The 12,552-nt window shown below is 41.8% G+C and overlaps 1 protein-coding gene across 4 annotated transcripts in view; it reads right to left on the bottom strand.

The window, feature by feature from the left end:
- Positions 1–12,552, bottom strand: part of DCLK2 (doublecortin like kinase 2) — a 155,676-nt gene that overhangs the window by 61,969 nt on the left and 81,155 nt on the right. For 3 of the 4 annotated variants that reach the window (XM_053255839.1, XM_053255840.1, XM_053255837.1), the window contains exons 4-5: positions 7,967–8,071; positions 6,084–6,134 (exon numbers count right to left, since the gene is read on the bottom strand). In XM_053255839.1, coding sequence (XP_053111814.1) covers positions 6,084–6,134; positions 7,967–8,071 — 156 coding nt within the window. The remainder of the gene's footprint in view (positions 1–6,083; positions 6,135–7,966; positions 8,072–12,552) is intronic. The other variant, XM_053255838.1, reaches the window with a different exon arrangement.

The raw sequence follows: 12,552 nt of genomic DNA, 5'->3' as shown, positions 1-12,552 counted from the left end.
TGTTGCCAAGCAGCAGCAGGAGGAGTAAGAAGATGGCAGAGGGTGGAGCATCAGCTCTGAGAGGCGGCCAGCAAGAAGAGTGGCTGCCCTAGAACTGAGGTAATGCTGGGCTGCTCTGAGCCAAACTCTCTGTGGTTGCAGGAGCTGCTTTGACTCAGATGACACAATGATGCCTTCGAACCTCAGGATTCAGCAGCGAAACTCACTACAATCTGAGGGTTCAAATCCAGTTTTGGAAGTGAAAATGGAGCCGCAGTTGGGTGATGAAACTACAGCTTCACGCATTCGGATGATCAAAAACTCAAACCTATGGCACCTTTATCTCTGGTTTGGCGTTGTGTCCAAACAGGGGCTACTGTGAAGTTTCAATCCTTGTAATTCTTACTATGTGAACACTATGATGCCAAGTACATTCTCCCAACAGTTAGAATGTTCATGAATATTATAAAAAGGAATCCCATCATCACAAAACAGTTTACCTCATTACAGATCTGATTTTTCTTGGCAATATTATTTGACACAACTCCCCGCCCCCAACACACATTTAAACAAGAATAGTCTAGTTGCTGGGCAACATCCAGACTAGTTAGTCATACCTAAGCACCATTATAATAAAGCTAGTCATGACTAATTTAAGTCCCACTGAAGTTAATGAGACTCAGTGGGTGGTCCACATTGGACCAGGCCCTGGTTTTATGGCATCTAACTGAAAACTGTGCCAGTAAACCCTCTTCCTCTCTATATGCATTATTGATTGATTTTAAAGCCTCTTTTGACTCCATCCCTAGATCATGACTCAGGAGCAAATTGGCCAACACTTCTATAGACCCACAATTATTCCTGCTCATCTGTATGCTATATGAAAACAGCTGACTGAAAGTAAAGTTCAACAACAAAGGTCATCTGTCCGAACTTGTAGCCACGCGGAAGTGGGTTAAGCATGGATGTATTCTTGCTCCTTTTCTGTTCAATTTCTATATTATTATTATTTATTCCCCTTCTGGATATCTCAACCTTCATCCGTCTAAACTAGCAGGCAGACCCATCTCAATTCTACTTTATGGCGACAATGTGGCTATACTATCGAGGACATTGGTTGGCATGAGGAAAGTGCTATAAAGACTTAACACAGTTATGCAAAGATGAGTCCCTAGTAATAAACACTCAAAAGACTAAGGTTATGGTATTTGCCAAAATACTGAAAGAACACAAATGGCAAATTAATGGGAGTAGGTTTGAGCAGGTTAGAAGCGATAAGTGCTTTGGTATAGTTTTCCACACAAATGGTACATTATATTATAGGGACATTCACATTGCCTGGATTGAACCACTTATTGAACCCCTGCTAACTGGGCAAATAGGCACCTTTTACCATGGTGATTCTCTTTATTTAGCAGGGGGAGAGTAACTGGCCCTATTCACCCCCAGCACAGTACTTCCAGTTGGTGTGTGTCTTATGTTTCTTTTTAGAACGTGAGCCCTTTGGGGACAGGGAGCCATCTTGTTTGTTTGTTGTTTCTCTTTGTGAACCGCCCTGAGCCATTTTTGGAAGGGCGGTATAGAAATCAAATTATTATTATTTCTTGTTTACACAGTCAGACAGGTGTTATTGACTGGTTTGTTTTATCCAGACATCGAGTCCTTCCCAAGGACCTGGGATAGCTGAATTTTATTGTCAGTTGTTATAGATATCGTGGCAGAATATAGGCTGTTCCCAGTAAAGCTGCTTTTTGTAATTGGCTGATGGTGATTTCTGTGGCCCCTATGGTGTTGAGGTGCTCTTCAAGGTCTTTTGGAACTGCACCCAGGGCGCATAATAATAATAATAATAATAATAATTATTATTATTATTATTATTATTATTTAAAAAAAAAACATGTCAGGTTGATCAGAAGATTATGATACTTCCTTCCTTTATGATACTTCCTTTCTTCTGGCAGACCAGTATACAGCAATTACAGCTGAGGTAGCAAGATTCTGTGCCGCAGAATACAAACTGAGACGGGAGCAGTTGATTAATTGTAATTAAGACCTCTGTATGTACAGTATATGTTTTGATAATCTATTACCAAGTCCTGTTTTTTTTTTTTTAAATTACATTAATTTTATTTTTCATTTTATTTTTTTGATTGATGGTCACTGACTGTAATAATTAATTAATTAATTAACTCAACGAGACTTTAGTAATGACTCATTTAGTCTGGATGCTGCCCACTTACTATGGGATTATTTTTCTGAAACGAATTCCTATTGATTGATTGTTAAATGTGTATACTGGCTTTCATTAAAACAATCCCAAGGTGGTTCACACAGAAAAATTAAAACAAGACTATAAAAATTACACAATTAAAATTTCTTATTCACAAGCTGTTCTTTGTAGAAGATTTTTGATAAGAACCTGTCTGTTGTTGCTGTACATTTAAAAAGATGAATATATTTTGAATCTTGAGGAGTTATGTGTGAGAAAATATCTCACCCACAGAATAAAGAGAATGTCTCCCTCTATCCAGAGCCTGAATTGAATTTCAGCTTCCATTCAGCTTAATAGAAACAAATTATTTCAACACTGATAAATTTATGATCACATTTGCAGCAACATGGTCTATGTTTCTATAATTTCCAGACTATTTTTGACTACTTTTCAGTGAAATGCTGCTCCTTTAAGAAGAAGAAAAAGCCTGCCAGCTAGTCATTAGGTTTCCATGGAAATGCTAGTTACCACCTACACTTTTTCAGCAGTGTAAAAAATATCTATAATGGGTAACAGAACATTCCATTTAACAAGCACCATTGTTTTTATTGTGTGAATGCCTGCAGTGCTGAACCTGTCTGGAAACAAAGTATTTCATAGCAACTCCTCTTCAAGTAATCCACTTCTAATTACTGTACAGTTAGAAGCCAATTTCCTAATATGATTTCAGAGAAGTAAAGATCTTTATCCCAAGGTTTAAGAACAAAGATTCTAAGATGTTCAAGAGGAAGTTGGCGCTGGCTTAATTTTTGCCTTGGGTCTCAGGGATCATTGTATATTCAACTTATGTGGAGGGACAACTTCCCTAACTCTTGGTTATCTGTGGTTACCAAAAAAGTGCTGAGTTTGGGGCTTTCTCCCTCCAGTTTATTGTCCCTGTGTTTTATCAGCACCAAGGCTATCATGATCCAATGTCTTAGAGACATTGAGTCTCAACGCCTTGTCTCCTTAGCGAATAGATGCTGCTCTCCCATATATATTGGTATTTCTCTCTCTGCTCGAAATCATCCTGCTAAATATTCATTCATTCATTCGATTTCTATACTGCCCTTCCAAAAACGGCTCAGAGCGATTTACACAGAGAAATAACAAACAAATAAGATGGAACCCTGTCCCCAAAGGGCTCACAATCTAAAAAGAAATATAAGATAGACACCAGCAACAGTCACTGGAGGTACTGTGCTGGGGGTGGATAGGGCCAGTTACTGAGCCAGCGTGGTGTGGTGGTTAGAGTGCTGGACTAGGACCAGGGAGACCAGAGTTCAAATCCCCATTCAGCCATGATACTTGATGGGTGACTCGGGGCCAGTCACTTCTCTCTCAGCCTAACCTACTTTACAGGGTTGTTGTGAGAAAGAAACCTAAGTATGTAGTACACCACTCTGGGCTCCTTGGAGCAAGAGCGGGATATAAAATGTAACAAATAAAAATTAAATAAATTAATAAAAATACTCTCCCCCTACTAAATAAAGAGAATCACCACGTTAAAAGGTGCCTCTTTGCCAAATTAGCAGGGGTTATATCTCTCCACGCTCCATCTGGTTAAACTGAGGTCAGCCTTTGCAAGAGCCAGGCTGAATGTTTTACCCTTCTTAGAAGGTTTTGCAAGGATTCCCCTGTTTCGGGGCTATGTTCTTGTGGAGAGGGCTGCTTAGGGCTGCTCATGTGCTTTTGTACTGCCCTCTGTTCCACAACTCAAGGAAAGAATTATTGACCCCTTTATTTGATCAGCTTCCAGGCAGGACTGACTCATTAATTTATGTCTTGCTGATGTTCATGTGGGTATTACTAAACTGGTTGCTAAATTTTTATATGTGGCTATGAAACTGACCTCTCGTTGTGGGGTTTTATGAGGCTGATTCTGTATCTTTTAGTTATTTTATGCTGTATATTTATCCATGGTAACAGTCGAAAGTTTTAATTTTGTTTGGCTTATGGCTGTAAATAAAATGATTGATTGATTGATTGATTGACTGATATAGGAAGTTGGCATTTATTGGGAACTAGGAAGAATTGAACTCTTATCTAACTGCTGCTATTCATTCCTAAACCTACTACTGTATATGTTCATCCAGTGAACTACCTATCCAGTATTATGGGCTTTGGACACATTCTGCGTGGTTCTGGGGTTCCTTAGCTAGGATGTAAGGAGCCATTTCCCATCTGCCCACACAACTAGCAATGCATCAGCAACCAGTTCAGTCATGACACAGGCAAGATTCTTTCTAATAACCTCTCAGAACCAGAGCTCAAGCAGAAGGATAAGGTGGGTGTGCACAAAATTTGCACAAAATGATTCAAATTCGGAATTCAAATTCGGATTTGGAACCACTGAACAGAGTGGAGATTTGTTCAAAACAATTCGAATCCACCTGAATTCAAATCATTTTGAACTAATCTCTACTCTGTTCAGTGCTTCCAAATCAAATAGATTTGAATTTGAATCTATTCATGTGAATTTTATGTACATCCCTACTTAGCAATCTTCTGTTGCTATGTAAATTCTTTGAGAAATCTCACTGTAGGAAAGCAGTCTATGAACCACAACCCCTCTCCAAGAAAAGCAAATGTGAAAGGGCATGAAAGCAACCCCCACACTCAAGAAAATACTTCACAAACAGAATATTTACACCAAGCATATATTTGCTCTGGTAAAGGCTGAATTTCCAGGATATCTGCCCTAGCCTTGGGCCATATATGACAAGGACTCACAAAGTTGTTCTGTAAATTACTTATCCATTTTAAAAATAGTTCAAGTCCATTTCAGCAACAAAATGCACCAACCAACCATCAACATAGCAGCTGTTTTTTTCTGAGTGCCTAATCTGAGAAATGCAGACCATGCAAGCATAAACACTCATAATAATCTCAATACAAATTGTGGTTCAAACACTACTTTCAGGGACAAAGAAGCTCACTTTGAAATGCATTTGCATAAACTGCACTGCAGGATATTATTAAATTTTGATACCATCACTAGGTTGACTAATCAACTGTACATCTATGTGTATGTCTGTAAATCTTTTGCTGAAGTTAAGAGAAACCTCATCTCTTCTCTAACCTGTAGATTTAGGATTTTAAAGTGATTTTGCATTTCACCGTTGAGCCTTACAATCAAAACAGATGTGACAAAACACATTACCATAACTCTTACATTTTTTAAAAAAAATGTAGAAGTCACAGGGATCAGAGCACATGGTGGAAGGGGATTTAGCCCTCCAATTGTACCATTCCCCCCCAGTACAAATCCCCCCAAAGTTATTTGTCCTTGGAGGTGCCAATAGCAGGGCAAATAGCAGCTTCAGTTACAGGGATCAATTTTAGCATGAAAGTGGTGAAAGGGACAATTAAGCCTTCTCCCCTGGTCCTACTGGGCTTTTTTGCAGCTGCTTTTTTTTTTTTTAATGTAAAAGAATGTACTACCATATTTCATTTCATGTCTAGTTTAACCCTTATTTAACATCAGAACTTCATGACCCCAATTTGAAATTTGCTGTAAGGTTTCAGCAGTTCACACCTAGTAATGGTATGTTTAGCCAATATTTTCACTGTACACTGATGTTATCATATTGACCCAATGTTATTTATTCACTTCTCAAATAATATCTAGAGAAATACAATTCTACTGTACTATCTATTATATCTGTCAATTATAACAATTTATTAAGCCCTTAACAAGCTAAGGTAGTGACAGAATAAATCCATCAAGTTTTGATTGTGCAAATCATAATACATAATGCAAGGCAATATGCACACATACATCGATGGAAGAGATGAAATGAAAGATGGAGGAGACAAGGTGTGCTACAAAGCCATAACTGTAATGGCTCACCTGGGGATTTTGCTGAAGAGTAAGCACTGGAGTAGTGGCTTCCCCTCTTTACTGTATTCATTCAATTGATAGACAGGAAAAAGACAGAAGGAAGGTTATTCATAGACAAAAAAAGTAAACAAAATAAAAATAAAAATACATCTCCAGGAAAAGCAATCATTTGTTTTCCATCAGGACTTATAGTGAACCTATATTTACTTCTATGCATAGTTATCTTTAAAGCAATATAAATTTGGAATCAGATTCTTACACAGTGCTATATGGTACTATCAAACACAAAGTGGGAAAATACAGTATATGCCATACTGGGACTAGGACAGAACTGAGTCTTTATAAGGAGCACTGTTTTTCCTCCACATATTTTTGTGGGAATAAGTTTCACTGATGTCACATGGATATACTGTTGATCAATCAATCAATCAATCAATCAATCAATACTATGAAGGACTGAAGTTTAAACTTTCAAATATATTGAATGCTTAATTCTTATCTTCTAGGCTCTGGTGCCCAAAAGCTTATGCTGTACAGGTAACATCTCAAACATTCTGCTTGTGATCAAGTCACCTGGTCACAGTGCCTCAGTAATTTTCAAACTTCTTAGATCAAACTTGAATTCTGTGAATCATGTTCTGGTACTATAACTTTCTGTAATATGCCCCAGTCTACTGCCTCCTCTTGAATTACTACACAACACAAACACAAATGTGAAAGGTACTAACAGAATGCTGAGACACAAAAGGCAATACACTATGGAGAATGTGTAACTTTTCACCTAGGAAAGAGTACCTGATGACTCTGCCATAAGTACTTAGCAAGTACTTACTATGTATTTCGGGGCTGGTTCTTTACTAACAGTTGCAACCAGTTGTTTGATAGATTCCCTCTGCCTTCTCCCTTATTTGCATTATTTTATCCCTTATTTAAAATAATATGTTCTAACTGGGGGGAAGGTGGGGGGTTGAGCTAGAATGCTGATTGTACAAAGTTACCTAGCAACCAAAAAATCATAGTTTCTGCAGCAAACATGAAACCACTTGCTCTGAACAATGCTGTTTTAAAAATAAGTCCAACATCCAGAGCAAGTAACTGCTGGAAGAATGAGCAAATTTGCAACAGCACAAGAAGTTAACTTAGTTGCACTAAAAAGGGGGTGGGGTGGGGTTGCATAATTGCGCTATAGCACTCTTGTGCAAATGTCCCTATTTTTAAAAATGTGGTGTGCAAATGTCCCTATTTTTAAAAATGTGGTTGCGCAACTGCTGAACAACTGCAAGAATGATTGTGGTAACATGACACTAATTCATTGCTCTGGAAGTCAGATACCAATTCTTGAGGACAAATAAAATATGTGGAGGGTGGTTATTAATGTATGAGGAACATATATTAAAAACCATAACTGTACAGAGATTAACATGGCCTGAACAGAAAATTAGGCAAGTAGTGAATCTCCGAAGGAAAATGGTGAAAAAAGGAAGACCAAGGGAAGGAAAGTAAACTTTGTGTAGATACCAGGAGACCAAGGGATGGAGAAATCCAAGAAGAAGTGGACAAAGTAACCATGCTTAAGTGTGTGTAACAACATTTATTCACCTTCATCCTTGGCTATCATGTCTCTACCTCCACACTTTTTATTGTCTTCCACACTACGGATTCTAGATTTTTAGCTCTTTGCGGGTAGGGAACTTTTTCTTGTTGCTTATGAAACACTGTAAAGTACAATTGACACCACCTGTGTTATATTAAAACACACAAATAGAGTTTAAGGTGGATTATCTGGGAGTAGGAAAGGTGAGGTGGGTAATCTTTATAGCCTTGATACATCATAAAATTAATGTTACATGACATCTTAAGTTCCAAGTGAATATATCCTTTCCAGTAGCTACCTGAAGCAGGTGACTTGCTTCGACGTGAAGGTCCAGGGCTTTTAGATCCAGAATACCTTGGTGTCCCAGATGAACGAGAATAAGATGATTTCATAACACGGCATTCTGTAAACAGATGGATGGCAGAAGAAATATTTCCAACGAGCAGTCACTTCCAAACAAAACCACCTACAACAGCAGATATTTTACCACCCAAACACTGTCATTTCCAAAATGACAAAACAGTTTTGCTTGAATGAATCAAGAGTAGTTTACAAAACCACACTCTTTAGAAGCCAGCCAAACGTTGAACAATTTAATATTTTCCAAGTTGTTTTAGAATGAGATTTGGTTATTTATCCTGTAAAATGAAAACTTTAAGTGAGGACTCACAAGATGGTTTTTCTGTACATCTCATCTTTGCTGGCAATGTCAGCGATTACTTTACATATGGTAAAGTATGCTGACATATTGCAGGCTTTGTCAGCCTGGCTGAAGCTAGACCTTTTCCACCTGTTCACACCAGTATCTTTCCGATCCAACTGTAAATTTAATTATTCTGCCAGCAGAGTTTGCAATCTGTTTCTTTCTACTACATGATCAATAGGCAGTGCAGGGAGAAGTACACAAAAGAATTAAACTGAATAGTATGCTAGTCCTTGGGTTTTGCTGTGCAGTTAACTTAACCAACATTCTTAGGCAAATCTCTTTTTCCCGCCCTGGGTCCCTTCAAAAGGACACATGATTTTGAAAGATTGTTAGATGCCAAACTCTCCATCTTTATCCAGTGTAGTAAACAGAACACCACCATACTCCTGACTGGTTTAAAGTGATCCAGGTTCAAATAAAGAAACAGGGTGTAGTGAACAGCAAGCTGTTTTATTACAATAAAGAACACAGATATTAATGTAGAGCTAGGGAAGCATCCACACATTTGTCCTTAGTCTGGAACAGGAGCCCTACTCCTGCTCCAAACTAAGGATAACTGTGGGTGCTATCCAGAGGTATTCTTACCTCTGGACTTCGGGGCCAAGGTCCAGGGTCTCCACACCCCCTGGGGGCCCCTAAATCCTCTTTAGTCTGTCCTGGGTAGTGTGGTTTGTGCCCTCAAGAACCTACATGTAAAGAAATGGTGCTTAATTTGCAGCGGGGCACCTCCAAAGGCCTTTAGGTCCAGGCTCCAAAATTACCTAAGTGCACCTCTTGTGCTATCCATAATCTTTGATTATGCTCTATCTAAAACGATACACATTTGCTCTCAGCAAGTTGCAGCGAGGGACTGGCCTTGCCCCAAGACTTCCTGCCCCCAGAGCTTCCTGTTCCCTTTTACAATTGCTTCCCCTTTGAGAATCCAAGTCTCTCCACTTGTTTTGTTACTCAAAAGATACACTCCTCAACACTATCAAATTTCAGTATCAATCCCAGTCTCCATGTCTGCCAGGGGCTCCATACTGTATTCCCAGGAATACTCTGCATCTTACTCTGTCATCTCATAATCTTCCCAGCAAGTATGTTTGATTGAGGGTAATGAGGAAACTGGTGGTGACAACATTATGAATAATAAAGCAGTAGCAGCATTCAGACTAAGTCTCAGTGGAATTAATGGGACATAAGTTCAAAATGGCCAGCTTCTCTCATTGATTTCAGTGATGCTTAATCATGATTAACTAGTTCAGATAACAACAAATGCCTTATCCCTTCTGTCATCTTCAATATTTCTGGGATACCACCACTGCAACATGGCACACCTAAACTGCTGTACTTCCAAATGTTTTCAGTTCAGCCATAAACTGAGGCCCACTTTATTCATTGACTGGATTCAGATCTAACATGGCCAAGGTTGGAACTCCAGCATGCCTGAATGTGCAAAACTGTGGCTACAGACCAAAAGCAACCTCCAGTTTGCCTCACCAAACTACAATTTGAACCTTCAGATATCTTAAAGATTTCTCGTCAAGACCTGAGGTTTGGATGCTGAGGCTTTACATCCATCTCCTGGTGCAGCTACAAAAACAAAACAAATAGTTTTTTCTACAAAAACAATTTGTAGATGATCATCCTAAGTCCTTCTATAGCCCACAATGGATTCCTCTCAGGGAGCACTTGATGAATCTGTCACTGATGCCCGCCCCATTAATCTTTTCCCTTATCTACTGCCCTGCAGCTGGCACATTGTTTGATGTACCCCACTGTGCTAGGATGGATTATTTAAAGTTGAAACTCTTGCTGTGGCCTTGAGGCACCTGGGACCTCCCTGCATCTGGACCTATCCATCCACTTTGGGACTGCTGGCCCAGCCACACCCACATATGCCCAGTCCTGTACGAGCATGCACAAGGCAGCTGCCCCACTAGCATACAGCCATCCAAATTCACAGCTGAGTGACCAGTGTTTGGTAGCACAGGACCTCGAATTTGGCTCTGATGACCAGCTGCTCCTAATAGCCATGGAATCTCAGGATCCTTTTGGCCCTTCAACATCTACAGGTGGCAGTGCCAAGGGCAGCAGCCAAACTGCAGATCCCTCCAAAAAGACAGGGTGAAGGTCTGAAGTGATGCAAAGAGTGGGGCATTCATCAAGATCTAGACCAGGACAGAGTCCAGAGCCAGAGTCCAAATGAGACCAGCTACACCTGGATTTCTAAGCAGATGTCCCACTGGGGCTAGCAAAGGATTGCCCGTCTGTGTGCAAAGAGAGGCTGCAGCACCTAAAAAATAATAATTCAAAGAGGCAACCATGCACAGTTGGATGTCCAGAGTGGAGCCCAGGACAATGCCCGACTACAACACGTTGGCCTCAGTATTTCTGGAAAGGAGGAATGTAGCACTAAGTCACATGGTGGGAACCGAGCACCCACACCAGAGGCTGATGGCCAGCCAGATGGTCACACTTGAAGCCACACAGGGGGTTAACCCCATGGTCACTGGCCTAGCAGCATCATCCACTGCCACTTCTATGAGCGCATAGGGCACAGCCATTCTCCATGGTCCCTTGGGACCATCCATGCTTTCCAGGTTCTCTCAAGTGAGGTGCCCACCTGCAGCTGGGGGACAGCGTGACAGCACGCCACCTCAGGTTTGGGGAACCCATTCGCCTCTGCATGGCTTGGTGGTCCAGTGGCTACAACCTCCATCTCCACCAGCCTCTCATGCCAATCTGCTCCTGTCCAACATCCACCAGGAGTGCAAGGTGTGGGGGAGAATTCAGGGGATGGCAAGGGCCAGGAATCAGTGCAGGTCCAGTTCACAGACACACTGGATGCCTTCTAGACACCAACACATACACCATGCAAGAGGCAGAAGAGGGGGCAATGACGAGACCAACATTGAAGCTCTGTAACAACTTTACTCAGGGGACCTCTTCGGAGTTGAGAGTGATGTGCCCTTACTAGGATATGGGATGCAATTGGGTGAAGGACTTGGAAGCCCCCAGTCACAGGGCCTTCTTGCAAACAAAACCAGTGAGCTTGTTTTCAGAGAGGGCCATGGGCAATGCTGCTCTGATCTCAGTGGTAAGTGAGAGAGGTTGGCAGGGACTCTCACCCCGCCCCCCGCCCCGATGCCCCGAGTGCTCGGTGTCCATAGTTCAGACTACTACAAGGATGTGTGCCAGCATACAACCTCCTTCCTGGCAGGAGAGGGAAGTGTTTGCCACGGTGGGCAGAGCACCCGGCAGCATGGTCAATGCTGCCATGTAGATAGTCCTCAGCACCATGGACAAGGAGACCACACACAGAGCCCAGCAGAGGAGATGTGTCCTAAGGCCCCTGCAGGGACTGGGTCCCCATGGTGCAGCTGCGGCCCATGTGGAGCCTGCAAAGTTCCTTGGGTTCTCCATGAGATGCTAGGGGCTGATTGTGCACTCAAGGGTGGCCATCGAAGCTGGACAGAGACAGCTGGGGGCCCTCTCCATCCAGGCCCTAGATAAAGAGTGGTCTAAGGAAAGGAGGAGGTGAGAGCTGCATGTGGACATCCATGGAGAACGCCGATGATTGGGACAACAATAGCTTTCGGGAGAGTTTCAGGGTGTCCTGGGTGATTTTTGACTACCCTGCAAGTGACATGAAGCCCCATCTCCACTGGCAGGACACAGTGATGTTTCCTTTGATCTCTGTGAGGAGGAGGGTTGCCATAACCACTTACAAGCTAGCCTCCAACTACCTGACCCTCAGCAACCTGTTTGTGGTTGACAGATCCACCATCTATGACAGTGTCAGGGAAGTGGTGAAGCTGTTGGTGGAAGTGTTCACGGATCACATGATCTGCATGGGCTTTGAGGAGAAGAGGTTCCCGGGCATCCTGGGCTGTATTGATGGGACTCACGTTGAAATGTTTGGGGGCCCCGGATGGCACTAGTACTTTGGGAGGAAGCACTACTACACCATGATTGTGTAAGCTGTGGTGGACTCCAAGGGGCTTTTCATGGATGTCTATGCCAGGATATGATGATGCCAGGCCACAGCCCCTGAGGACTGCAGGTGGTATGAGGGTGTCACAGGCTGTGAGAATGGCCTTCGCAAGACATACCAGAAACCATCTCCCCACAGACAATCTCCAAGGCAGCCAGCTGCATGGAGCCAGAAGGATTCACCGCCCTTTAAACCAGTG

Source organism: Hemicordylus capensis, chromosome 5 (assembly GCF_027244095.1).
Source record: "Hemicordylus capensis ecotype Gifberg chromosome 5, rHemCap1.1.pri, whole genome shotgun sequence".
NCBI lineage: Eukaryota > Metazoa > Chordata > Lepidosauria > Squamata > Cordylidae > Hemicordylus > Hemicordylus capensis.
Note: the sequence above shows the minus strand (reverse complement) of the source record. Positions and strands in the feature narration are given on the sequence as shown.